General features: G+C 36.6%; 5 protein-coding genes and 1 long non-coding RNA gene across 6 annotated transcripts; 1 reads left to right on the top strand and 5 right to left on the bottom strand.

Moving 5' to 3' along the window:
- Position 1: 1 nt before the first annotated feature.
- On the bottom strand, positions 2 to 1,741 carry LOC125601581 (plastid lipid-associated protein 3, chloroplastic). Its single transcript, XM_048773686.1, has 3 exons — positions 1,089 to 1,741; positions 498 to 693; positions 2 to 414 (listed from the first exon to the last, which is right to left on the bottom strand). Exons 1-3 carry the CDS (start codon positions 1,667 to 1,669, stop codon positions 103 to 105), a joined length of 1,089 nt encoding a protein of 362 aa, XP_048629643.1. The 5' UTR covers positions 1,670 to 1,741; the 3' UTR covers positions 2 to 102.
- A 224-nt stretch (positions 1,742 to 1,965) lies between these two features.
- Positions 1,966 to 3,386, top strand: LOC106417773. The gene is made up of 3 exons (XR_001283434.3): positions 1,966 to 2,331; positions 2,673 to 2,768; positions 2,920 to 3,386. It is a non-coding gene; the product is annotated as an uncharacterized LOC106417773 (long non-coding RNA).
- Positions 3,387 to 8,923: 5,537 nt separating this feature from the next.
- Positions 8,924 to 11,037, bottom strand: LOC125601590. Its single transcript, XM_048773692.1, has one exon. The coding sequence runs from the start codon at positions 10,931 to 10,933 to the stop codon at positions 9,065 to 9,067; it is 1,869 nt and encodes a 622-aa protein (XP_048629649.1). The 5' UTR covers positions 10,934 to 11,037; the 3' UTR covers positions 8,924 to 9,064.
- Positions 11,038 to 11,837: 800 nt separating this feature from the next.
- LOC125601580 (probable inactive poly [ADP-ribose] polymerase SRO1) lies at positions 11,838 to 15,374 on the bottom strand. The gene is made up of 7 exons (XM_048773685.1): positions 15,169 to 15,374; positions 14,727 to 14,812; positions 13,211 to 14,297; positions 12,892 to 13,139; positions 12,468 to 12,529; positions 12,241 to 12,378; positions 11,838 to 12,146 (listed from the first exon to the last, which is right to left on the bottom strand). The coding sequence occupies exons 3-7, from the start codon at positions 14,185 to 14,187 to the stop codon at positions 12,000 to 12,002; spliced, it is 1,572 nt and encodes a 523-aa protein (XP_048629642.1). The 5' UTR covers positions 14,188 to 14,297; positions 14,727 to 14,812; positions 15,169 to 15,374; the 3' UTR covers positions 11,838 to 11,999.
- An 895-nt stretch (positions 15,375 to 16,269) lies between these two features.
- Positions 16,270 to 19,513, bottom strand: LOC125601577 (bZIP transcription factor 16-like). Its single transcript, XM_048773680.1, has 13 exons — positions 19,352 to 19,513; positions 18,963 to 19,065; positions 18,825 to 18,881; positions 18,659 to 18,733; positions 18,321 to 18,416; positions 18,177 to 18,236; positions 17,926 to 18,098; positions 17,758 to 17,812; positions 17,468 to 17,498; positions 17,145 to 17,377; positions 16,988 to 17,065; positions 16,770 to 16,895; positions 16,270 to 16,681 (listed from the first exon to the last, which is right to left on the bottom strand). The coding sequence occupies exons 2-13, from the start codon at positions 19,038 to 19,040 to the stop codon at positions 16,556 to 16,558; spliced, it is 1,188 nt and encodes a 395-aa protein (XP_048629637.1). The 5' UTR covers positions 19,041 to 19,065; positions 19,352 to 19,513; the 3' UTR covers positions 16,270 to 16,555.
- Positions 19,514 to 26,739: 7,226 nt separating this feature from the next.
- Positions 26,740 to 27,753, bottom strand: LOC125601575. Its single transcript, XM_048773678.1, has 6 exons — positions 27,735 to 27,753; positions 27,505 to 27,650; positions 27,258 to 27,410; positions 26,973 to 27,162; positions 26,824 to 26,878; positions 26,740 to 26,749 (listed from the first exon to the last, which is right to left on the bottom strand). Exons 1-6 carry the CDS (start codon positions 27,751 to 27,753, stop codon positions 26,740 to 26,742), a joined length of 573 nt encoding a protein of 190 aa, XP_048629635.1.
- Positions 27,754 to 27,979: the final 226 nt, after the last annotated feature.

The raw sequence follows: 27,979 nt of genomic DNA, 5'->3' as shown, positions 1-27,979 counted from the left end.
CTGGTCCAATGATTTGCATTCAGCATTATTATGATGATGTCTCTCTAGTGAGTATTGTTTTTACAAGAAGCCTGCTTTGCTATATATACCTCGTCAAACATTTCAGAGCTCAAGCAGAGAGCTTCCTTCTCTAGCAAGCACGAAAAGCCCACCGTCTCCTCTCGAAATCCTGAGATCCTTGTCGAGATAAGTGGTCAATAGCCAAGAGCTGCCACGGTTCCCTGGAAACGGAAGCTTGAGAGGTGGCTGACCAGAGATTGCCCTTGAAATGTTAGCTGCCACATCTTGTAAAGGGTTCAAAGACTGCTTCAGGAACGAAAGGTTAATCTCCTGCCCAAAGACACCCACGCTCTCTGGGAGATCCACACTTGACTTGATCTCTGGTGGTTTCAGCGTACCTTCTTTGAAAGAAACCTAACATTACGACAAACAGAATGATGAATATGACAATTACTCAACAAATTTGTGATTAAAAATGTGAATGTTTTTCAAGTTACCTCAATTCTTGAAGGGGTTCGAACTTCAAAAGAAGCAGTAGCACTGAAGGAGAAGTCTGCAAAGGGGCTGGAGAGAGTAGTGGAGTTGTCTATAGAGAGACTCTTTGTGTCTATAGACTGACTTATACTCTTCACCTTCAACAAAGGTGTCGAACCCGCAGCTAGTAGAGGAAGCAACTCAGAGAAGGCAGTGTACCTGTTTCATTAACCCCACAAAGATATACAAACCAACAGTGGCTTCAATCAAAGATTCAACAATGTCTCATTCTCATTCAGAAACTATCTCAAATCTATTCACAGTAATAATCATTTGGCTTCAGTCAAAGATTCAAGGCCTTGTTCGTTTATTTGTTGTAACTTGCAACAACAACAACAGGACAGCAAAAAACGAACAACATGCAAACTGTGATCTGGTCGCCCGACACAAAAACGAACAACAATCTTGCAACTGGTCCCAAATTGAAGCAACAAGTTAACGAACATGACCTAATGTCTCAATCTCATGCACAAAACTAACTCAAATCTGTTTCAGACACAATCTACGGTTTCTACTACAACAAAACAAAAACCAATAGATTCAGTTAAACTTACAGCAAAACCCAATTGCCGTCGAGGAGCTCCGGATTCTCAACCGGAGCCTGAGTGGGATTGAGAGCTTCCAACTGATTCACGATCTCCAAAACCTCCGCGCGGATTTCAGATCCAGCTTGGAACCCTAGTTCAGTTCCGTACACCGTATCAGCCAAACACCTCTTCAGCTCCCAAGTCTTGTCGACTCCTTCATCACCACCACCTTCTCTCTCCTCCCACTCGTCCTCGTTCGTCGGAGGATCCGATTCCGCGAACCGGGTCACGGTCTCCTCGGGTACGGGTTCGGATTTCTCGCCCCATTCGTCTGAAACCGCGGACGGGGCGTTATCCGGGGGAGATTCCGGTTCAGCCGGTTGCTCGCCCCATTCGTCTGTGATGGAATACCCACCTTCCGGTTCGGAGTCTGATTCGGAGGGAAGAGAAGATCGGATTTTGGAAAACCGGAGAGGTCTGGGAGGACGGTGGTGGGTTAGTGAGAAAGAGAGAGCATTGGGCTTTAGGGAGATAGAAGGAGAGAAGGTCTTGCTCGGATTTGCGGGGAAAGGACGAGAGGTGGTGGTGGTGGTGAAGAGCGTAGCCATGGATGATCTCTGTGTTCTTTCTTCTGAAGAAGATTACGTAAGTCTCAGAAGTCACACGATATTTAGATGACCCCACTGACAAATACTGTAATTTAATTTCTTTTTCTTTTTCTTTTTCGAACTATACGGTAATTTAAATAAAATAAATAGTTATACGGCTTGTGAAAAGCTTCTTGGGTCCTTGACTCCTTGGTCCACTAGTATTATCATTCTTCTGGTTCTAAAAAAGGGAATTGCCACAAATACCACTTTCACTGTATCACTTTTCATTAATACCTTAATCAATTTTACCATTAAAATTTTAATAGGCAAAATACAATTATACCCCTATCTAATTAAAACTACAACTATTATCTTTTTCTCCACTATCCGATAATCAATCCGACGAGATCCGGTGATTCTGACGAGTTTTCCGGCGAGCTTTGACAACGAAGACGAGCTCTCTTGCGAAATCTGACGATGCTGATGAGTTCTCTGGCGAAACACGAATGAGACGATCTCTCTCCTGATGCTGATGAGTTTCCGGTGAGATATGACGACGCTAACGAGTTTTCCGGCGAGATCTGACGATGCCGAGAAGTTCTACGGCAAAGCTGACAGACTCGACAAGCTCAGACGAACGAGACGATCTCTCTCCCAACGCCTAAGAAACACTAACAAAGGTAAGATGATAGTATATGGTGATTTTTGCCTCTTTCTGTAATTTTAGCTTGATTTATCAAAATCGATATGTTTCTAAGAAAGAAGACGAAGTTTTTCAAGTGAAGTTTTCAGATCTCAAATTTATAAGATCTTATAAATTGGGTCCTTTCAAATCTTACTGTTGATCTGTTAGCAATCAAAAGACACAAAACTTAACGTAAGAGTACAATTATTGATTTGGTTGATTTATTGTCATAATTTTCAGATTTATATAATTATTTAATTCATGAAAAGGTACTAACCTAAGAGTATAATTATTCCATGATTACTTCTTCTCTTGGTTGATTTGGTGATGTTGCAGAGAATTACAAATGTGTGTTGTCAGCTTTTGGATTTAAAGGATGTTGTGGAGAATATGTGTGGTGATATGCATATCTAAGTATCTCACTTCCTTAAGGTAATACAATGCTATTATTTGTAGTTTGACTAGCAATGTTTTAGTATGTGCAGTATATGAGGTGGAACGTTGGTGTTTTGGTAGTGTAACGTTCTATTTATACTTTGTGAGATTTATTTTTTATGTCTTGTTTTGTGTATAATATCTACAGAAGCAGTGGAGATGAAGGATGAGTTTGTTGAGTTACGAAAGCATACTATTTTTGAATCTTATTTTGGAAGTGAATGCTGATGCGTAGAAATAATATGTGACTGGCTTTTGTTCAGATTTTGAAAATTTACGAGGTTGGTGAGCTGTTTGAAGAGGCAAGAGAGACTCTGAAGAAGAATGTGGTTTGTGCTATCAAAGAATTACGTATTTATAACGCTTTATAAAAGTTGCAGAGTTGGCTTCTTAGTACATTCTTCTCTCTCATCTTCTTTAGACATCTCTTATACTAAAACAATTGTATCTCTCTTTTAGTAGTTGCATAGTTGAAGATATTAGTTGGACATGTAAGTGAGTTTGGTTTCAATTGTTTCTTTTATAGAAGAGTGAGATATGGAGAAGCCTTGATGTTCTCAGACTATGTTAAAGCAATATATCCCTTGTTGAAGGACGTGGCTCTTTCACCAGATATGTCTTTTTTGTGTTGATTATCTTTTGGAGGGATTTTAGAAAAATTACCTTATAAGCCATTGTAAATAAATTTATAAACGCTTATAAATCACTTTGAGTTTCTTACACTCATTCTGCCTAGCATTCCTCACAAGACTTCTCAAGTTCAAACATTTATGTGTTTTGTATAGACATATACAATCAACTCTTCTTTAAAAACTTCTTACTAAAAACTTATAAATCGTCGAGTTGTACTTTTAATAATAGACTTTTAAATAGCTTATATGTTCTTGTAAATAGTTTAATACACCCTTTTAAATAGTTTTATAAACCTGTATAAATAGTTATATACTTTTGTAAAGAGATGATGATACGTGGCAGATTGTGAGGCACATGAGGACAGCAAGCAAGACTCCACCGCTTCAGAAATTTTACATACTTTTATAAATTATTTTATAATCCTTTATAATGGTGTATAAACTTTATAAATTATTTTTATAAACCCTTATAAATTATTTACATACTCTTATAAACCCTTATATATTATTATACAAACCATTATAAATTATTTTATAAGGCTTTAATAAAGTTTTATAAACCCTTATTAATAGTATACATACCTCTTATAAATTATTTATAAAATTTCATAACTTTCTTATAAACATTTATAAATGATTTATAGATCTTATAACTTGTTTTATATGTCATTATTAATGGTTTATATACTCTTACAAATAATCTTACATACCCTTATAAGGCTTTGTAAAGAGATGATGATACGTGACAGATTCTAAGGCACATGTGGACAGCAAGCACGGCTCCACCGCTTCAGAAATTTTACATATCCTTATAAATTATTTTATTATAATCCTTTATAATGGTGTATAAACTTTATAAATTATTTTTATAAACCCGTATACATTATTATACAAACCATTATAAATTATTTTATAAGGCTTTCTAAATGGTTATAGACTCTTTTAGTTGATTTATAAACCTATACAACTCTTATAATATCCCTTATAAATTGAATATAATCTTTCATAAAGTTTTTATAAACTCTTATTAATAGTATACATACCCCTTATAAATTATTTATAAACTTTCATAACTTTCTTATAAACATTTATAAATGGTTTATAGATTTTATAACTTGTTTTATATGCATTTATTAATGGTTTATAAACTCTTACAAATAATTTTACATATCTTTATAAGGATTTGTAAGGAGATGATGATACGTGGCAGGTTCTGAGGTACATGTGGACAGCAATCAAGACTCCACCGCTTCAGAAATTTTAAATTCCCTTATAAATCATTTTATAATATTTTATAATGGTGTATAAACTTAATAAATTATTTTTATAAACCCGTATACATTATTTACATACCCTTATAAACCCTTATAAATTATTATACAAACCATTATAAATTGTTTTATAAGGCTTTCTAAATGGTTATAGACTCTTTTAGTTGATTTATAAACCTATACAACTCTTATAATACCTCTTATAAATTGAATATAATCTTTCATACAGTTTTTATAAACTCTTATTAATAGTATACATACCCCTTATAAACTATTTATAAACTTTCATAACTTTCTTATAAACATTTATAAATGGTTTATAGATTTTATAACTTGTTTTATATGCATTTATTAATAGTTTATAAACTCTTACAAATAATTTTACATATCCTTATAAGGCTTTGTAAAGAGATGATGATACATGGCAGATTCTGAGGTACATGTGGACAGCAATCAAGACTCCACCGCTTCAGAAATTTTAAATTCCCATATAAATCATTTTATAATATTTATAATGGTGTATAAACTTAATAAATTATTTTTATAAACCCATATACATTATTTACGTACCCTTATAAACCCTTATAAATTATTATACAAACCATTATAAATTATTTTATAAGGCTTTCTAAATGGTTATAGACTCTTTTAGTTGATTTATAAACCTATGGAACTCATATAATACCCTTATAAATTGAATGTATGCTTTCATAACGTTTTTTTATAAACTTTTATAAATTATTTACATTCATCAATAATCATAGATCTAACCCCATTGGTTGATATGAGAAAGTGAACCATAGATCTACCCCCATTCATGAATAATCTTATTTGCATAAGGTTCTCCTGAAAATTGAATGTTATTCTTTCTAGCTAGTTCTACAACACTTCCGCAAAGTGTGAATTCTCAATTTCACTAAATTCCTCCTTACCTAAAATACAAAAAATCATTTTCAACATAATTCATATTTGAACGTTGGATGATCAGTTTGGCTTGTCTGGTAGCTCTGTTGAAGTATCACAATACCTCGTAGTTAACTTCAAAATTGTGCAAAATTTATAAACCTTATAAATTATTTAACAAACTTTATAAACTGTCTTATAAGCCTTTCTAAATTGTCTTTTAGTCGATTGAGTTACTTAACACATCGTTTTCTGCAGCTGAGGTGGAGCCTTCACTTGCGTTATATCATACTTTTTATCACTGCTAAAAGAAACAGACTCTGCAATCTAAGACACAAGAAGAAACTAAAAAATGTCAATGGTTGGTCAATAAGACTTTAGAAAAAAAAACAAGAGACAATGATGAATTTGATGATTAACATTGTAGATCAAAGAAAATGTGTGATGACAGAGTTGTGGCTCTCATATAAGCTTGAACATATGCTTCTTTTATGAGTGTCGGGAACTGAACATGTCAATTACATTACTAAATAACTTCAATTTATAAAGAGTTATAAATTTTCAAAAACTCAATGTTCACTATTAGAAATCTTTCTCTTAGACCAGACTATTAATAGATAACTATTTCTCTTAGATCAAAACAACAAAATCCGAAAAAATACTTACAGGTTGTGATTTTTGCTGAGGATTCAACATTTGAAGTTTTGAGTCTCGATCTCGATTGCTTCGTGGATCTGGACGAAGACGACGAATCTGGACGAAGACGTCGGTTCAGGACAGAGACAGTGGATCTGGAGGACAGAGACGGCGAATAGACGGCGAATCTGAACGGAGACGGCGGATCTGAACGGAAAACAGCGGATCTGAACAGAGACGATAGACGACGGACGACGGACGGAGATTCACGAGAGAGAGAGAAATGAGTTGAAGATAAGTTAAGGGCAATATTGTCTTTTACATATTAATGAATGTGGTATTTTTGAAAATGTCTTTTGATTGATGGTAAAATTGAAAAGTGGTATCATAAAAGATGTATAAGTAAAATTTCCCCTTCTAAAAATTAGTCTAGGAAGCAACTGGTTTTGGAATTTTTTAAAAATCTGATTTATATCGAATTATACGATTTAAATTGGTTTAAATTATTTTAAATCGGTTTAAATTGATCCAAATTTGTCTAAATATGCTAAATTAAACAGAACTTTATTATAAATCTATTTTTAATATTTAATTTTGATAATTCATCACAATAATTTTATAATTAAAATTAAAAAATAAAACATGTCATATAAATATATAAAATAAATCAGTAATTTATTAATGTCTAGGTCTCGTCTAAGCCCCGAATAATCTACCTAGTCGCTAGTCCTCTATAAAGCGTCTAGTTACCGTCTAGCGGTTTTCAGAACGCTGGTTATTCTTGATAGAAAAGTTTGAACCAAACCAACCCAAAAGAAAAACCAATTAAATTGGCTCAAAATCTATACGTTTTACCATTTTTGGTATTTTTTTTAGATATGTGGATCTTGGTTTGGGTATCCAAAACCCAATTGAATATCTAAATATCTAAAACTTTTAAATTATTTTTTCCTTTTTTTTATATTTGAAATACATTTTTAGTATTTCATATATTTTTAAGTTTTAAATTTCGGTTCTCTGTTAGAACTTTATATTCTTCGTTCTTCGAATATTCATATGTATAAGTATATTTTGGAAAAAAATGGTCAGCTTTTTTAATTTTTGAATCTATAAATATAAAGACAAATTGTGTTTCTTTACAAAAACGATTGTGGATTATGAATCGCTTTATGATGATTTATGCTTGTATTGTGTATGAAATATAGTCAAGGAAAGCGAATTAGTTCGTATGATATATTCGGATAGAAACCAATAGAACCAACTGCAATACTCCCATAACAACAAGGAAAGAAAACAACTTCACTTGTTAGTCATGCCTAAAAGGAGCCAAATTTACGTCAAACTGATTATAAATTGGAATGTATTGCGTGGATCACACTCTGTATCATGCTAATTTAGATGAGTTTACAAAATAAAACTAACTGATAATAAATAGATTAATATATTTTCAGTTATATTAAATATGTCCCTATCCAGTTTCATATGTTTATATTTTATCTCTAATATTTACAAATATTTATACAATTGAAAAGTTGAGATGACAATATAATCATCTGGACGAAGAAATGAATGCGTTGTGAATGTTATTGAAACATGAAACATCACACGTCAAGATATGAATATGAGATGAACATTTTGTATATTTGCAGTTCCTTGCAAGTTATTAATCTAAAGATGGAGTATATCATTGTGCCGTCTCAGATTTAGCTAGGTATTTTTAGTTTGTAGCGTTGAAGATGTCATGATCCATGTGGTTCGTTCAGGTAGAAAAAGGAACAGAAAATATATCTTCCACCGAATTTGGTTCTCACTTGATGGATCTCAAATGATGATGGCTGCATAACTTTACACTACAAAAATAATGTTTGGCAAGAGCTAGTTTAACTACCTTAATAATCTAGCTATTATTTGTTTTAATAAATATCAAAAGGTTTGAGATCAAAACTCCTAGTCACTAGACCCATACCACATTATATAATATTAGTTTCGTTAAAATAAATATTCGAAACATAGAATTCTCACATAATTACTAGAATCCTTTCTAATTGAGATAACGATCTTTAATGATAACTAGATCTTGACCCGTGCTCCCGCACGGGTGTTGGATTCAACTTGCGTTCAATGTAAATTTATAAACCATTTATTTTATAAAATGTCCATTTATATTTTTATGTTTTGTAAAATATATTTAGAGTAGAATATATTATATTATAATATAGATGTTTGATAATAATTTTTTTTATGTACGTAATATTATATTTATAATTTTATAATTGATGCAATTTGATGTAATTGTAATATTCATATATTAACCTATTGATTTTTTTGTTTATTTATTTAAAAATAATTTAAATTTTTACAGTAGGTTTTTATGAATTATTATTAATTTTATGATATTAGATTTTAAGTGAAGCGGCATATTAATAAATTAGAAAGAAATACAATGGCTAAATGTGTAAATAAAAAGAAATATTTAATCTGCTATCCATGTTTCCAAACAATTCTCATTTAATCTGATATCAAAGTTTCCAAACGACAAAATCTGTAAAGAAGAAAGAAATACAGTGACTAAATATGTAAAAAAAAAATATTTAATCTACTATCCTTATTTCCAAACAACTTTCATTTAATCTACTATTTAAGTTTCCAAACAGTACCAAAAGGTACTTCAGTTTTAATAATATAGATGGTTATATTTTCCCTAGCAAACAATCCACAAAGTACAAATATAAACTGAAATTTACATTATATTCGAAACTTAACAAACAGATAATATGAATTACAAGATAAAAGAAACTAAATAATAAATATATAATACATATCACTGGATTTTTTATATTTTAATATTAGGTTAACTATTGCTAAGAGCACATCTCTTAGAACATGCTACGATATCGTCTCTCATAAACATTTTGTGTTGACAACGGTTTTTGCAGTAATTGCACGATGGTCGAGAAATATTGCTTTTCCAAAGAATTTGGAGCTTGATACCATTTTCTTTTAAAAATTGACCATGCTTCAGATACGGGTCATCACCAAATAAACATTCAACATGAACGGTGATGCAACATTCATCGCACCAATAGATCACATTTGTGTTTGTATTTCTCAAATCATCTTCACACACCTCACACCAACTTTTGTCACATATTTCTTCTTCCCACAGAACTCTGAGAAAATGTTTATCATACTTATACCTTACTTTATATGGTAAGGTAGTGCATTTAATGCATATAATAAAATTGCAGATGATACAATTTAATTGCTTCTCACATTTTATTTGGCATACATGACATATGGGCTGTTCTTCAGAGTTTAAAGCTAAGTACAAGGGATGTTCATGACCTTGGTAATCAACCGGTTCAGATATTGAAGCACACCGTATATCCAGATCGAAGTCACATTCCTTTAAATGACACCCATAGATAAACCCACCACATAAACGATCACATGCATCGCACGTGAAGCCAACATATTCATATGGATTCACATGCCTCAGTGTAAGTGGATGAGGATGTAACGCATGTTGTAATTTGCGGCGAGATTGTGCGCATGTTTCATGGAGGATGAAGCCACACTCGATACAAGAATAAATATTACCTTCAAAGATAGGTAGAACACAAGCTTGACAAAACTTATTCTCATCATAAAGTATACTTGCCTGGAGGTAGAGATGATGGTCATGAAGAAAATGAAGTATCACTCCTTCAGATATCACATCAAATGATTCAACACCTAGTGTTATATCATCTTCTTCTGGTACACCTTCCAGATCTTCTCCGTCACACACATCCTTCCCTAGAGCACATATTGAATGGACAACATAATCACAACACTTGTCACAACTATAAGCACCATAATCGATCTCAATATTTTGGCGACAAACTCCACATAACCATTCTCCGGAAGGGAGTGAAGATTTGTAAGAGATACGATGGCGGTGACGTGATATTTGGATGATGCGAGGAAAATACATACAATCTTTATGAGCTACAAAGTTGCATGTGACACATATATATGTGGGATACATTTTTCTCAACAAGCCACAAACGTTGCAAGTTAAGGAAGTTTGTCTAGGAAAAAAAGTGAGAGGATGATCATGCCTTTTTGGTAGGTCTATAACAAAGGGTATGGGTTTCATGACACATACTGAATGCATGAAAACTCGACAAATGTCACAATAATATAGTAGACGGCTTATTGTTCTTCCACAGACTAAACATTCGATGATGCGAGCACTTGGACAATAAAAGCAAAGTTGGAGAGAATGCTGAAGGTGATAAGGAGATTTTATTTTAAGTGGAGACTGAACACATTCTCTGTGATACTTTCCATTACAGTAATCACAAAGATAATAATCGGTGCCAGAATTTAAACCTTTGCATATGTCACACCCACCATCTATTTCAAAGTCTTTATTGTTGCACCAAAACAAAGGGAGTAATGAATGGTAAAGATCATGATCTATTGTAGAGAAGAGATACTCTGGAGAAGAAAAGATTGGAGAAAATGTGGATCTATCAGGTGACTCATTAAGTGCAACACGACATCGTGTAACTGGACATACGAAAAGAGATTGAGATGTGTGGTTGTTGATGATTGTTTCATTGGAGGAGGATAAGCTTTGAATTTGGGGTATGGGATGGTATTTTGAATGGTGATATTCAAAATATAGTTTACCATCTTTTTCTATTCGATGGAATTCACCAGCTACATCCATGGATACTCTCTCAGTTTTATCTTTCTATATATATTGTTTTTTTTTTAAGAAAAAAGTTGAACTTTTTGAGTTATTTGGATTTTGGTATACAAAACTAAAATTATGCACAAGTCTCTACAATATATAAGTTTTGAGTCATGAAATCTCTTTCAACTTCTATTGTTGGATCCTTAACTTGAGACGACAAATAATTAATTATTCTTTCTTTGTTGTTTTTATGATAGTATTCTTTTACTCACAAATAGAAAATAATATTTTGTGAATGTGTTCTTTGCACATGGTTTTTGTCCTCCATGAAATTATTCTTCAAATTTTTATTTTTGCTATTACTAATCGAGCACGTCGATCAATTAGCAACCAGAACATAAATCGAGATCTCAGCTGTTTTTAGCTCTATAGTTTAGTTCTTATTAAGATTTCAGCTTAGCTGATGTTTTATTAATAAAAGAACAGCTTTCGAGAATACGTATGAGAATCTGAATCACACGTGTACGTTTAATTTATAGATCCTTAACGTCAAACGGAAATGGATTTTCTTTTTCTTTGTTAATGTTTAGGAGGTTGCATGTGCGTGTTGCATAGTTTTATTCTGTAGCACATATCAAAGTAGTATTCGTTGGTTTCATGCGAAGAAGATTGCTTCTGAATGTAAATGAAGAATAAGCTAAGAAGAAGCTGAGTCGAAACAAGCAAGAGAGGAAGTTTGGATATTCAAACGCAGTCGTGGTTGTGAAGCTCCAAGGTTGGGACCCTACGCATGCCAGGAGCTTGGCTCAGGTGACACTAAGTGCACTCAAAGAAGCTGATCATCTCGGACAAGGGACTTCCACCGGAGTTGATTCACATTTCACATAATAAGTGTTATAAAAGTGTATAATAATAACCAGTCACAGTGAAGATTATGTGAACCTTTAAACTTATAGAGTAAATTTTAACTTATAGCAATATTATTAGTATTGTTCTTAAGATAGCTGTTTCTCCTCCTAATCCCTAATCATAAAGTTTCACGATAGAACAAAGAAGTCGACGCATTTTCCAATCCCTCTCCCATAACAAAATGTCGTCATCATCTCCAACAATAGCCACCTGTGACCGGTTTCATTTTCATTGATGACAAGCTTTGAAGAGCTGTTATGATGGTTCTCAGCAGATCATCATCTCCAACAATCACCCTCAGCTTCCTCGAGAATTCCTCTCTCGAAATCTTCTTCTCCTGCAAGATCACACACACATATTCCGACGATGACATCTTGGCATATAGGTAATATAAATGGGCAAAGACTCAAAATAGTTTCACTACTATATACCCTAAGTTGTTGGTAATCAGCAGTGATCAAGTCCATCTCTTCCTGACCAACTTTGCTTGAAATTGCATTGAAGAGCAGAGGGTAAGGCATCAAAGCAGAACCGGCACTCTTGTTTCCATTTGTTACCCTTCCTGTCCCCTGCTTTAACCAAAACAGATGCTTTCAAGTCCCATTCAAAGATACACATTGGCCACTTGATAACAAGAAATGTTACAGTAAAAACTCACATTCGAGAGAAAACCTTTGGCTCTTTTCAAGGTGAGCCCTAAATTCTCAGAAAGCAACTTCCCTGCAAAAAGTATATGTAATAAACAAAATGTGATGGTCGAAAACATTCATATGCATTTAGCCATGAACATTTATCTCACTAGACTCATGGGATGATGAAGTGTGTCATTATCAATGTTCTAAAAATCGGTCTAGGCGGCAAATCCGGTCAAGCAGTCTAAGTGCCCGCCTAAACAATAATCCTCTATAAAGAGACTAACCACCCCCAGCGATTTTCTTGAACATTGGTCACTACTACCCCTGAGGTCAACAAGCTTAACTTAAGTAAGATCTCTATGCTGTTATCCCATTCAATGCGTCATCAGTAGATTTTTTTTTGATGGAAACAGTAACTTTTTTTTTTAATGTGAAAGGAGAAATCACCTTCAGCATTGGGGATAGACAACAGCTTGAAGCTAACTACAAATTCTGGATAAACATGAGTGTTCACATTCATGTTCCAGACAAGATAATGCTTCGGACTCAAAACATTATCAACTCCATTATCATACTCTTCTCCACCAGTAAAGAACTGCGCTCTATCACCACGAAGAGGCTCCATGTTCCCCATTATCACACGGCACAAAACCATGTGACGCACACCGTTTTCATCAATATCACAATGTGTTGCACTGTAAAAACATTATCCTCCACACATGTTCTTAAAGAGAAAACATAAAGAAAAAAATGAACTAAACTAAACCTGAAGTACGGGCAGTTTGCAGCGGTTAAGTGAACCCCAACACCGTATTTAGACTTTTTGATGAACTCTCCACCCACACCAAGTCCATGCTTCATGACTGAAGATAAGAGCTTCTTCTTAACGGGAACCCATGCGTATCTAATGTTTGCATCTCCTCGGCGTGACTTAGTGATGTCAGCTTGTTTGTTAAAAAGAGATTGACGAGCTTTGGCGATGTCACCTGAGAAACGATACGCATCAAGCAACTCTACATCTTCTAGAGTGGCCATACCCAAAACAATTTTTTCTTTGACAGCTTCTACATCTTCTAGAGTGGCCATACCCAAAACAAATTTTTCTTTGACAGCTTCTACATCAACTTCTTCTTCATCAGCAGGCTTGAGGCCAGAGAACATATTAGTCCCAATGCTGCTGCAGCTATCCTCTGACGACTCATTCAAAGATGGCTGAACAACACCATTGACATCAACTTCAAGGCGCAGCTTGATCTCACATTGATCTTCCTCACAGTCCTTTTCATAAACTTCGGGGAAAAAGCATTTTCCAGCTATATCAATCCATGCGAGGTGGGTTCTCACACCTGTTTCCAAGTCTAGGCGATGCATGTGTAAGAAATCAAGAACAAAACAGCGTCCGGACCAGTTTACCTCAGTCACAGCTCTCTTTGCTTCAAGATCGTTCTTGATACTGCAAATAACGTGGTCAGGCAAGTCAGTCCATTCGCCGTTCTCATAGAACATCACACGCTTTGGCACTCCTGTCTTCTTGAAGTAAGAGTAGTATCTGACCAGAGACTTGCCAGAGAGATTCTCAGAAGCATTAACTTTGTTTCCACTATTAAGCTTTTCGGTTGGTGAGAGCACACATTGCAGCTTTGCAAATGACCTTCCAGAATCACAGTAATCAGGATGCTTTCTCTTTTTTCCAGGTCCATCTTTAAAACTACTATCCAATACCTTGACGAAGTTGGACTCCATGTCTATCTAGTAACAAAGCTAAACCTAAAACCTTGAACAGAAACTCAGCTAACACGTTTAAATCTCTAGCAGTCCTACAGATGGCAACACATCAACAGCGTCGAAATAAGCTGCAAGAAAAAAGGAGTATGCATCAGATATTAAAAAAAAACTGCAGTGACCGTATATATAAGTATTTAAAATACTTAAAGATTCACAAGGAAATATAATCTCTTATAATACAGTAAGGAAGTATAAAAAATAGAAAGACTATTGATAGATTATCATGCAGTAAACCACATCACAAAAGACACTGCAACAAACAGTGATTCATGAGTTTTCCAGGCAAAACATCAAGCTTAGTAGAAACAACACTACCGATACAAAGATAGTACGCGTGGAAAGTGGGACAGTGACTCAGCAGGGAAGTTCTTTAAACACACACCGAAGCACAAAACATACAAAGAAAACAACAAAGAGGTGCAGAATAGCAAATAGAACAAACTAATCCAGAGTATATATATTGATAAAACCCGTCAGGAAAAAGTTTGAGGACTAACCGGGCTGACATGATTTCATCTTTGGTGCCTTGATAAAAAGTAAACAGACAAGAAAAAGTCACGGTCTTTCTCTCCAGTACGTGTACCTGCACGACAAGCCAAACCAATAAAATTGTCAACCTTAAACGGCGGAAACAGACCAACATACAAACAGGCTTTAAAGTCAAAACAAATTATTTATCTATCAATACAATCTTATCATAACCAAAAACCACCTGAATATGCAATCAATAAGAAGAATTATCGGAGAAGAAACAATAGTACAGATCCTAAATTCAACACAGTTTCACAAGTACAATACAAATTTAAAACAATTCTTTCCAGAAAGCCACTCAAGAGCAAAAAATTGTAATCTAACATGGACTAAAAAAAAGGAACATCAGTTCATATAATCAAGATAGAATATAAAAAGAAATTGTTCGAAAATTTTGAAAAAAAGAACCTTAATGACTTTTGTTTTTCAGATGGATGGCGGCAAGGTAAGGGTAGAAGAATGCTAGAGCAACGAGAAGCCTAAACCAGCGACGGCGACGAAGAAGGGTTTAGAAGACGGCAAGCCATTTATATATATATAGAGAATTTAAGAAGGTCGGTCTCTCCGGCGAAGAAGCTATAGGTCGGCGGGGTCTTGCCTTGTAATATTGGCGTGGACAAAAAGGCTTTAATCCTTTCATTACGAAATACAGTATATTTTAAATTTTTTATTATTATTTTTTCAACTATGCCGGTTTGATCTATTACATAACCCGGATTTGGACAAGGCTTTGGTTGTTGTCCAAAACATAGGACTTCGTGGAAACGACGTCGTTTGATAAATTCAGGGTTATAATAGGCTTTCGGCCCAAGTAGTTTCCTTTTTAATCAGCTTTATCCTTGAGACAAACTTGGTTGGTTCAATTCATGTGAGAAGCCTCATGAAGTACTGTCATTGAACATGTTGCTTACATAGTTCTATAATTTTTTCTTTTATAAAGCTATTCGGTTTGCCCCAAGAAAAACATACTTAGTGCTACAAAATGAATTAGCTCAAAAGCGTATCATACTGTCTGATCCGAGTTTGAATATGTTCTAACTATTGCCAAAAAGTGAATCAGTTGTCTGTTACGATCTTCCGTATCCAAAAGTTAACCCAAACTAATAAGTAGCAATAATTTAATTTACAGAAATAGTTCTCTCGAGGAATCGAACTCATAGTTGATGTGATACACACCAAACCCCAAAAAGTTACTATTTGGTTGTTTACATAGTTCTTGCTGGATCGTTTCCTTTCTAGCTCATTTCTCTCAGGAATTCTCTCCTGTATTGAAACGTGAGTATTTATCACTTATTACACACAATTCTTTTCTCTCCCCACACCACCTCTCTGCACATGGTGATCATTAACTTCCTCTTATAAGTCCTGTCACTACATCCTCTTCTGTACTTACAATCTCATGACATGTTAGACAAACGTTACTAGTATTTCTCAAGTGATGGAGCCAGTTCTAGGATCTATACAAAAGTGATGAGACCAAATACCAAAATCAGCAATAACACATTCAAATGAAATTCCAAAAAAAAAATCTAAATTAAAAAATGGTATATTGGATACATAAGAAGTACATTGCCTCAGATTCACTTCTGCAACTAGGATTCAAACCACTTTAGTAGCTTACGTAGTACACAGACAGGACCAACCATATTCAACAAGGGCTAAGAAACTATTCCGGACCAATTGATCTCTAATACCTAATATCCTACAAACATCTGTTAGCAAAGAACCGCCGAGTCTTGTTGTTGTGGCTGCTGCCACTTTTTGTAACACTGTATTTCGCTGTATGTTTTTTCTTTCACGTTGAGCTTTTGTAGGTATCATCAGCCTTTCTCTCTGTGACGCCTGTTTGATAGGTCTCTGGTTCTTGGTCGTCCTTGTCCATGTTAATGCCTTCAAGTGAAGGGAATGATAGAAGCTGATCCTGCAAGAACCAAAACAAATATACAAACTTAGTTACTAATTACTGTTTGTTTGGTTGGCTCTAAAAACTTTTGTTTTTGTTTTCTAACCTTGAGAGAGGTATTCTCAGAGGTGAGCTCATCGCACTGGCTTTTGAGCCTGTTGATTTCTGCTCTGAGAGTTGCGTTTTCTTCATTCAGCAACTCAGCTCGTTGTGCCAGTTCATCACATTCCGCCTGAAACACACACACACATAAACAACTTCTTCCATGTCCATAATTTTCTCACATGGACGTGATTTTGGATTTTGAAAGGCGATGTTTAGTACCTGTTTACGCAATCTAGATCTTCGAGCAGACTCCCTATTGGACTGCTTCCGCTTCTGTCGCTTAATTTCTCTATCGTCCTGATTGCAAAGATACGCATTTTTAATGTTTTGAGTATTTATGAGAAGGAATAGAGCAGAGAAATGCAGACGCACACACCTGCAACCAGGGTTGTGAATGGCCACCATCTCGAGAGACTGGAGCAGCGACTCCAGGAACAGGTGCAGATGCTTTCCCGTGCATTCCAGGGATAGCTGCTGAAGTAGGAGCGCCCCAATATTCCATCCCAATGTTTAAATTCGTTGGTGGGCCTGCAGCTGGCATTGGCATGATTGGCACGGTCTGACTCACAGGTGTACCATTCCGGGGGGCATTAGCAGAATCACCATTCTCTGAATTTTACAAAACAATAAAGCACTCTCACAGTGTTAAGTTACATGAATGAAATGAAAGGAAAAAAAACTAAAGGATCATAAACCAACCATCCCTCCCCTCTTGTCCAGATCCCGAGCCCTACAGGGACATCAAAGTAAATCCGAATCACAACTATAGTAACCATAGACAGAGCAAATACCTTAAAGACTATTCAAACGGAACGATCATCCAACATAAACAGCTTAGAGGCAAATTCATACAACTAAATTGTTTTTTTCTTATGTGTGTCAATGTGCAAAACTACATGAGAAAATATACGAGATTGACAGATATGAATAGGTCAATCTAGTGGTTGGATAGAGAGCCTACATTAAGATAAATGCTTTGCAAAACTTACATTTTGAGAGTTCGCATCACTTCCTTCACTTGAACCATCAGAAACACTCTCTCCACTGTTATCTCGAAGCAGTGAAATAATGGTGTTATTATCTAATAAGTCCAGAGAAAGTCTAAATCCTACGAGAATAGCCACATCCCTTAAATTGGAGAAAGTCAAGCAAGTTACCTTTTAGAGTAAGCTCCATTAGCTGATGCTCCTGAGTTTTTCCCAGGCTCATTGTTCTTTCCTGTAATCATGTTCAAACTTCCCAAGCTTCCTCTTGATCTTTTGATAGGCAATTTTTCCTTCACTTCGGATTGTTTAGCATCACCACCCTCAGTGCCGCCTGTAGTATTCCCCTGCATAAAATAATCTCTTCGAGTAATAAGAAATGGTAGCAACAGAAGAAAATTATCAATGAGGAGACGCAAACTCACAGAAGCTTCGGTCATTCCATTGGGAGAAGGCATAGTATAGGGGCTATATGGATAAGATCCCTGATACAGAACGAAATAAGTTAATGAAATAATCAACAACCACACCGTTTCAGTACATAGCCCAGAGCAATAAAAATATCGTACCGGAGGCATTGAAGGATGCCCGTACATGCCACCTGGGGGATACATTGCAACGTAAGGATGAGGTGGAGTTCCATAAGGAGGCATCATATTCATATGCTGCAAAAAGTTCACATTCATCAACCAATCAAAGCTACTAATAGTTGGAGTTAATATTGACTCAAAAGAAGACCGGTTCCCAAAACAAGCAAATATCAAATCAAACGCTACAACTCCTCAGGCAACCTAAACCTCAAACCTCCAAGAACTCTGAAAATAAAAGTCAATAACCCATTTGCAACTTCCTAACATGAATACTGATATGCACATCACGATGATGAATATAGAAACCGTCAGTTTACCTGCACTCCCCACATATAAGGGTGAGGTTGTGGACTTGAAGCCACAAACCCATGAGGCGGCATAGGAGAATATGCCTGTCCAAAAAAAAAAAAGCAAAAAGCAAGAAACCCATAAAGATCAAAAGAAATAAGATAGAACACCACAGACTCAGAATCAGTCTTATACCTGAAAGCCAGACCAATCAGGAGTAGCCATGCCAGCACTCACAGCCGAGGAAGGCTCCTGCAAACACATAACGTTGTCAATTATAGAATACAGAATCACAACTAGCTGAAAATCATGGGAGTAGAAGTAGAACAAAACCTGTGAAGAGGGAGGAGGAGGAGGAGGCGTTGTAGGTTCCTTCTCTTTACTCGATTTCTCCATCTCATTGCTAGCCATTATCACCAGTGAGAGAGCTACCTACCTGCAAAAGACGAGCTCAGCTAATACACCACGAGATCTACTTAATGCATAAACCCCCACCACCACATCCAGCAAATTCGACATTCATACTGATAATTAAACCAATAAAGGTCGTCTCTTTCTCAATCAAATTAGCGTTGTAGGTAACAATGTAAGAGCTGATAAACACGATAACGACAAAACCCACTAGTAAGAAACAGAAACCCTAGAAAAAACAAGTCGAATTCGGACCAGAAACGCAGAATCTACCCCCCAAAGACACGAACTTTGAGATGCGACAGAGATACCTCACGACCGGGTGATGTCTGAAAACTCTGAAGAGAAACTGGGGATCTAGGAGCTTTGAAATTTGCAAGAGATTGAGGGAATCAATGTCTTTGACCAAAGACAAATTGCTTCCAACGGAGAAGAAGAAGAAGAAAGGAAGGGGGCGTGGAATTCACGAGGAAGACAAGTTGCTTCTTTTGCCTATATTAAGTATTTATTTATATAAAAAACCCTTCCTCCAAACTTATTTATGATTTTACCCATGTACTTCATAGTCCAGAACTATTTACCTTGTTGAAAAAGTTTTCTTTTTCAAATTTTTAACTTGTTATATGATGATACCCTAAATTGTTATTAACAATACTATGAACTATTTATTAAGGGTTATAATTATAATTATCAAGTCACTGAAATTCGTTTTCAATTATATTCAAAAATCAAATTATTCATTAAGGGTTCATCTTTTTAAAAAAAGTTAAAACTTTATGATGTAAATTTTAGATAAACACAACTATTTTTTCGATAACAATAAATAAAAAAACTATTGAAATTTGTTTTCAATTATGATTAGTTATATAATAAACAATGAAATTTCTTATTAAAGATATGAACAACTGTAATCGTTCTAACTTTTAACGTGATAGCTCGAATGCATGAATTAAACTTAAAAATACTCATGTAACATAAAATTATATATATATGGGACTTATTGTCTTCTAAAAAACTTTAAAAAAAAAAATTTATGATGTAAATTTTGGGCAATTCTCCATAATAGCATTTTTGAGTTTTTGTCTCAAAAATTTATAATGTAAATATATATATAGGGACTCCATACTACCCAAATACGCCATAACGCAGCAAAATCATAGTTGCAAATTGATTTCCAGCCAGGGAAGGAAGTGTGCAAAATTTTACGGGATCGACGTTCCTTCACTCGAGTTTCAATTATGCTACCAAAAGAATTTTACAAAGCTTAAACCATTTCCTAAAATTTCTCCGCCGAACTGAACTGTAAAATTCCATGACGTTTCCAGCTGAAGGTGTCTATCAGAGATTTTGGGTTTTGGAGCTTTTGCTCCTGTAAGCTCTTAAGCTCTAGAGCTGCTTTTCTGGCATGTTTTCTTTGATGCTTCTTAAGACCACCATTATCCATGGTTGTTTAAGGGGTGGTTAGCAATTTTTTAATTAAAAAAAAAAGAAAGAGAAGAAGAAGAAGAAGAAGAAGAAGAAGAAGAGAAGAAGAAGAAGAAGAAGAAGAAGAAGAGAAGAAGAAGAAGAAGAAGAAGAAGAAGAGAGAGAAGAAGAAGAAGAAGAAGAAGAAGAAGACTCAGAAGAAGAAGACTCTCCTCCCTCCTCCTCAGCCGAAGCCTCCGAAGAAACTTAAGAACCTCCCTCAGAAGAAGAAGAATAAGAGAGAAGAAGACGAGAAGAAGAGAAGAAGAAGAAGAAGAAGCAGCGCTTCTGATGCTTCTTTAAGCGTCGTTGTTTTGTTCTGTTTGCGGGCTCCACCGATACGTGGCAGCCCGCGATTGATTTTTTTTTAATTTTTTTTATTCAGAAAAGAAAAAACAAAAAAAAAAAATTAAACACTCTTAAGACCATCTCAAAGGCAACTCTATTTTTTCATCTATAATTTACACAAAAATAGAGTAACTCTATTATAGTGTAATTTTTGCTCCAATGGTGTTACTCTATAATAGAGTTACTCTATTATTTAGTGAAATATAGAGGAATGTCATTTTTTCACTCCAAATATAGAGTAAAATATGACATTCCTCTATATTCCACTATATAAGAGTTAGTCTATTATAGAGTAACACCATTGGAGCAAAAGTTACACTATAATAGAGTTAGTCTATTTTTGTGTAAATTATAAAGAAAAAAATAGAGTTCCATTGGAGATGCCCTAATGAGTTGCTAGGGTTTCTTCGAAGTTGCTTCCTCAAAGACATAATCATCTTCCGAAGTAGAGCCGTCAGCTGTATATATTTTCTTCTTCTTCTGAGTTTGACTCTTGTAAAGACTCCGATTCTGAAGGTTGCACCTCATTTTTTTCTACTCTCTTTCACAATGTTTCTAGTTTAGACCTTGTCGAGTGTGTTTCTCTTTTTATTCGCTCGTCTACTTGTGTGTGTTTTATTTTATCTATTTCTTTCTTTTACTTGTTAAAACTGTTACTTAAGGATCAAGAAATCAAGCTGAATAGTACTTTATAAACTGAGAATGTAGAGAAAATCGTACAATGAAACAGAAACAAACGATGGTCTTATATATGACCTTATGATCAACTTAAACTCCTAAAAATCTGCAACTACTCCATGATCTCAAGAGATCTTATTTGACTCTAACAACTCAACTCAACGTGCCTTAAGACTCGGACAAACCCTCAAACAACTTACTGCAACTAGTCTTCAATTCCTCCCCTAAACTGGAAATGCCATCTTCCAGTTTACTCATTCTTCAACTGAACTCCCATGTACCCCCTTAGCTTCTCGAACACTTCACGTTTAACTGGCTTAGTCATTATGTCCGCAACTTGATCTTGTGTGGAACAATACTCCAACTCAATTACTTCATCACTTACTAGCTCACGTATGAAATGGTACCTTACTTGAATGTGCTTACTTCTCCCATGTAGAACTGCATTCTTTGATAACTTGATGGTTGAGCTATTGTCGCAGAACAGAACCGTCTTCTCCCTTTGATCACTCCCAATACTCTTAAGAACATTTCTTAACCACACTGCTTGACACGCTCCGTTTGCTGCAGAGACATACTCAGCTTCAGTTGTTGAGAGGGTCACAATTGGCTGCTTCTTACTTGCCCACGACACTGCCCCTTCTCCATATAAGAACACGTAGCCTGAAGTACTCTTTCTATCATCTTCATCCCCTGCATAGTCGCTGTCAACAAATCCAACCAGCTCTCCTTCTCCTCCACGCTTATACTGTATTCCATAGTCTTTAGTACCTTGCACATACCTCATTATCCTCTTAGCTGCTAGCAGATGTTGCTCCGTTGGAGCCTCCATGTATCTGCTAACAAGATTTACCGAGTAAATCAGGTCTGGCCTTGTGGCTGTTAAGTACCTCAAGCTTCCAACCAGTTGTTTGAACATTGTCGCATCCACCATTGCTCCACTTCCTTCTCTTGTTAACTTGCAACCAGGTACCATAGGGATTCTCACTGCATTGCATCCTTCCATCCCAAAACGGCTCAACACTTCATTAGCATACTTCTTTTGACCGATGAAAATTCCAGTTTCATCTTGTGTTACTTCTACTCCAAGAAAGTACTTCATTCTTCCAAGATCAGTCATAGAAAACTCACTCATCATAGACACCTTGAAGTCCTCAAGCATAGTAGCCGAGCTGCTTGCGTAGATGAGATCGTCGACGTACAGACTCACTATCAGGACATCATCTCCTTTTACCTTCACAAACAACGTATGCTTGCAGAAGCACTTGGTGAAGCCTTCTCTTGTGAAATATCCCTCAATTTTGCTGTACCATGCTCTTGGTGCTTGTCTCAGACCATAGAGTGCCTTCTTGAGCTTGTAAACCTTGTCACTGTCCTCCCTTGATTCAAAGCCCTTTGGTTGCTCCACATAGACGTCGTCACTCAATTCTCCATGTAGGAAGGCGCTTTTCACGTCAAGTTGATACACCACCCAACCTCTTTGAGCTGATACTCCTAGAATCAACCTGATCGTGTCCCATCTCGCCACCGGAGCAAAGACTTCATGAAAGTCCACACCGTGAGTCTGGTGAAACCCCTTAGCAACCAATCTTGCCTTGAACTTGTCAACTTTTCCCTTCTCATTGAGTTTTGTTTTAAAAACCCACTTTACTCCTATTACCTTTCCTCCTTCTGGTAAGCTGACAAGTTCCCAAGTATCATTCTCTTCTATCGAACTCATCTCCTTCTTCATAGCCACCCTCCACTTGTCATGTTGATTAGCTTCTTCAAAGGTTTCAGGATCATCTCCTGATATGTATAGTGCAAGCACTTCCTCACTGTCTTCCTCCATTTGCATTCCCATTCCCTCACAATCATAGTCACTCATCCACGCTGGCCTTTGCTTACTTCTTCCCACTCTTCCTTCATGTGTGTTTGGTGTTGCGGTTTGTGTTGGCGCGGGAGCTGCGACTGGGTTTGTGACTGTGACGGTTTCAGGTTCAGCTTCAGGCTCATTGTCTCCTTCTTCATGTTCCTCTTCAGCTTCTGTAGCATTAGGATTCTCTCCCACTTCTTCCTCAGCTACTTCGATGAACTCGTTGTTTTCCACAACCTCCTCCCAGTCCCATCTCTTAGTCTCATCGAACTTCACATCTTTAGAGATAATGATTCTCTTAAGCACCGGATCGTAGAGACGGTAAGCTTTGGACTCCTTGCTCACGCCAAACATCACACACTTAATGCTCTTTTCATCAAGCTTGACACGTCTCTCATATGGTATCATCGCAAATGCAACACAGCCAAAGATTCGAAGATGATCTACTGAAGGTTTGTTCTTACCCCATTTCTCTGCAGGTGTAATGTTCTCCAATATTGCAGTGGGGCTTCGGTTGAGAATATGGACAGCATATTGTGCAGCTTCTGGCCAGAAACGCAGTGGAACTCCCATTCCAAACAACATACACCTAACCATGTTCATAATGCTTCGGTTCTTCCTCTCTGCCACGCCGTTCTGCTGCGGTGTGTAAGCGGCTGTGAGCTGGCGCTTGATCCCCTTCTCTACACAGTAGTCTTGGAAAGCTTTGGAGTTGAACTCACCTCCTCTGTCAGACCTCAAGCATACAAGCATCTCACCGCTTTCTCTCTCTGAAGCTGCTTTGAAGTCTCTGAAGGTTTTGAAAGCTTCAGACTTCTCCACCAAGAAATAGCTCCAACACTTGCGACTGTAATCATCTATGAAGTTGATGATGTATCTCTTTCCACTCTCAGAGATGGGTGTTATTGGCCCACATATGTCGGTGTGAACCAGCTCCAGAACTCTCCCTGCCTTCCACAAACTTCTTTTTGGAATGTTGGTGCAGATCTGTTTCCCCTTCATGCACGTTTCACATACAGCTTCTGCGTTTTTGATCTTCGGCAGACCCGTCACCATCTCCTTGTTGGCTAGTGTCGCAAGACTGTTCTGGTTTAGATGCCCAAACCTGCAGTGCCAGACTTCATCAGTGTCTTCTGTTGAGCTCATCAGGTTGTTCACGTCCATCTCCTTCTTTGGCTCTCTAATCTTAGCCAAGATCACAAACATCCGGTTTTTTGACATGAGAGATCGCATGATCAGTCTTCTTTGTTGCTTGTGCCACACTTCACACGTACCTTCTTCTATCACAATCTTCAGACCCTTTTCTTGCAACTGTCCCACGCTCATGAGGTTGTTCTTGAGTCCCGGTACAAAGTAAACAGAGGTGATTACCTGTACGCAGCCATCGATCTCTATCCTCAAATTTCCTTTTCCTTCAACTTCCATCCTTCTGTTGTCTCCCAACTTAACGCTCTGATGGAACGAGGCATCAAAGCTGACAAACCATTCCCTCACACCACACATGTGGTTACTACATCCCGAGTCTAGATACCACACGTGTTCCTCATTGCCAGCTAGATCTGTCTGAGCCATCAACAACACGTCCTCCTCGAGCTCAGCATAGTTGGCATTTCTATCCCATTCTGGACATTCATTCTTAAAGTGCCCCATCTTGTGGCACTTGTAGCATTCAATATTGTCTTTATTGAAGCTTCCTCTGCCTCGTCCTCCTCTTCCTCCTCTAGAACCACCTCGTCCTCGGTATCCATAGCCTCCTCGTCCTCCTTCCATTTTCAGAGCATGATCTTCTCTGATATGCTTGCTCAGATTCTGTTCATGAACTAGCAATGAGCTTTGCAACTCGTCTACCGTCATCGCCGTTATGTCCTTTGATTCTTCTATGGCACATACGACATAGGTAAATTTCTCCACCAACGTACGGAGTATCTTCTCCACCACCTTAGCATCAGGTACATCTTCTCCCAAGTTTCTCATATCATTGGCCACCACCATCACTCGGGAAAAGTACTCCGTAATTGTGTCTTCTTCCTTCATCTCCAGAACTTCAAAGTTTCTCCGCATTCTCTGTAACTGGGAGCTCTGCACTCTCTTGTTCCCCTGATATTTGTTTTTCATTGACTCCCAGATGTCCTTCGAGGTATCCTTCTTCACGATAGTTTTCAGGATTGCTTTGTCAATGGAGGCAAACAGGTAGTTCTTCACCTTCAGGTCTTTGAGCTTCTGTTCTGCTTGTTCTGTGCGTTGAGCTCCAGTTAGCACTACGTTCCTCTCCGCAGCTATGACTCCGGTTTCAACGAGATCCCACCACTCCTTGGATCTCAACAGGTTCTCCATGAGCATTGCCCAATGCTCATAATCTCCATCAAACTTTGGTATGTTAAACTCCTTCTCACTCATTCTTTCTTTGATTCACTTGCTCACTTTTCTACTATTCAGTTTGGATTTAGTGGCTCTGATACCACTTGTTACTTAAGGATCAAGAAATCAAGCTGAATAGTACTTTATAAACTGAGAATGTAGAGAAAATCGTACAATGAAACAGAAACAAACGATGGTCTTATATATGACCTTATGATCAACTTAAACTCCTAAAAATCTGCAACTACTCCATGATCTCAAGAGATCTTATTTGACTCTAACAACTCAACTCAACGTGCCTTAAGACTCGGACAAACCCTCAAACAACTTACTGCAACTAGTCTTCAAAAACATTTCTGTTCCAAACGTTACAAAAAGAAAGTTTCGTTTCAGAACATTGTATTGTTACTTGGATAATAGTAAACCAGCTATAAGAGAGTGCAAACGATAGTTTTAATGACTCTTCGTTTCTTTCGACGAAACATTTAAGAAGCCATTCGATAGGAGAATATGTCCAATAGAAATTTTATACTACAAATATAGGGCTGAAAGCTTCACACTTAATATTTGATATTCACTTAGTATTATTCACTTGAGCAAGTTCGTATATTCACCTAGCTTAGTGTCTCTATGAATTGGTATTCTCGTGGCTCATACGATTCCCATCTATTTTCCGCGGCTGATAAGTTATCAGAAAGTTGTATAATCTCTTTTCATTGTATTATTAGTTGTTGTTTGAGAATTCGTTTTAAAGAAAAATCGTAGCTAGGGTTTTGTTGTTGGTTCGTGGTTCCTTCTGAATTATTTAAGAATATTACTTAGTTAGAGAGAGAGAGAGAGAGAGAGAGAGAGAGAGAGAGAGAGAGAGAGAGAAGAAGTAAAGTCACGCTTGAGTGTTACGAAAACGAACAAAAGTCAGGAAGTAAATAGATAACTAAACAAGAGACCTCTCTCTTAGGTTTTACTAATCACTACTCGTAGCATAGTAAAGCTCTACTACTCCAATCTGCAAAGGGAAACCAAATCAATCAACTCATCCAAGAATGTAAAGTAAAAGACACTTGGAAGATATTGTGCTACCTTTGTTTCTTGGTATCTTTCTCAAAATCTGTCTTGGCAGTCCCATAGTATTCCACTGTCAAAAAAAAAAAACAATAAATTTCAAGAATCAACCAGTGTCAAAAGAAGAATACACAATGGACAAATGCATAGAAACAAGAAGAAAATACCTCCGGCGTTGGGTTTAGGCCTGCAGAAGACATGCTCGGTGAAGGTATGTTTAAGGTGGCGCACCCTTGCTTGGAATGGTTTGATCAGACCATCATAAGGATCACGAACTTCAAACGTTATGAGAAACATGAATCCAGCAGAGTAGTGAAAGTTGGCTTTAACAACGCTCACAAACTCGAAATCTGTCTTCTGTTTTTTTTTGTTTTTTAACACAAACAAAAGGTTATTTATTAGAAGCACAATTAAGAAGAGGTAGTAGGAGGAGGAGGAGGAGGAGCTCTCACATATGTTGCATTGCTACCATCTAGGGCTTCCTTGGATAGCCTCACGAGTAAATCTCCAGTGGTGTCTGGCTCATCCACGAACTCATTTGCGTCCAGGTAAGCACGATGGTAGTTGAAAACGCAACGGAAGCTATCGAAATCGATGTCGAAACCCTGTGTATTTTCACATGTATATATATAAATAATCAAACATATTCTACTATTGCAAAAGAAAACAAAGACGAATTATTATTATTATTATTATTACCTCGCTATTCTCTACTTCTTCCTGAAATCGTTCTTGCTCTTGCTCAGGTGTGTAGATAGCCTTTTTGGGATCATGCTTAGGCGTCTGATAGTTATAATCCCCAGGTCGCCAAAACAAACACGGATCTTCGAGCCATTGATTCCAGCCTGAGTCAGAAGACATGTTTATCCAAATCGAATTAGGAGAGTAATTTAATAAACATTCGATTCGAAACTGAACTTGAATCGTACCTTCAAATGCTTCAGTCATCGCCTCCCTCCCTCTCCTTGGAACCCTAATTTGTTTTGAGATCGGTTCCCCTTCTTCTGGAACTCTCTCTAATATAATAGCAACCGATTTTGTATCCGTTTCCCTCCCCTTGCATATTTTCCATATTACATCCCGCCTAGTCTTCCATATTTTACAAAATTGATTTGCAGAAAACCGATTTTTACAAAATCTAAAATTTTTGATTGGATTAAAAAATAAATTTTTG

Source organism: Brassica napus, unplaced genomic scaffold (assembly GCF_020379485.1).
Source record: "Brassica napus cultivar Da-Ae unplaced genomic scaffold, Da-Ae ScsIHWf_2614;HRSCAF=3363, whole genome shotgun sequence".
NCBI classification, from domain to species: Eukaryota; Viridiplantae; Streptophyta; class Magnoliopsida; order Brassicales; family Brassicaceae; genus Brassica; species Brassica napus.
The sequence above is the reverse complement of the archived record's forward strand: the minus strand, read 5'-3'. Positions and strand labels throughout refer to the sequence as shown.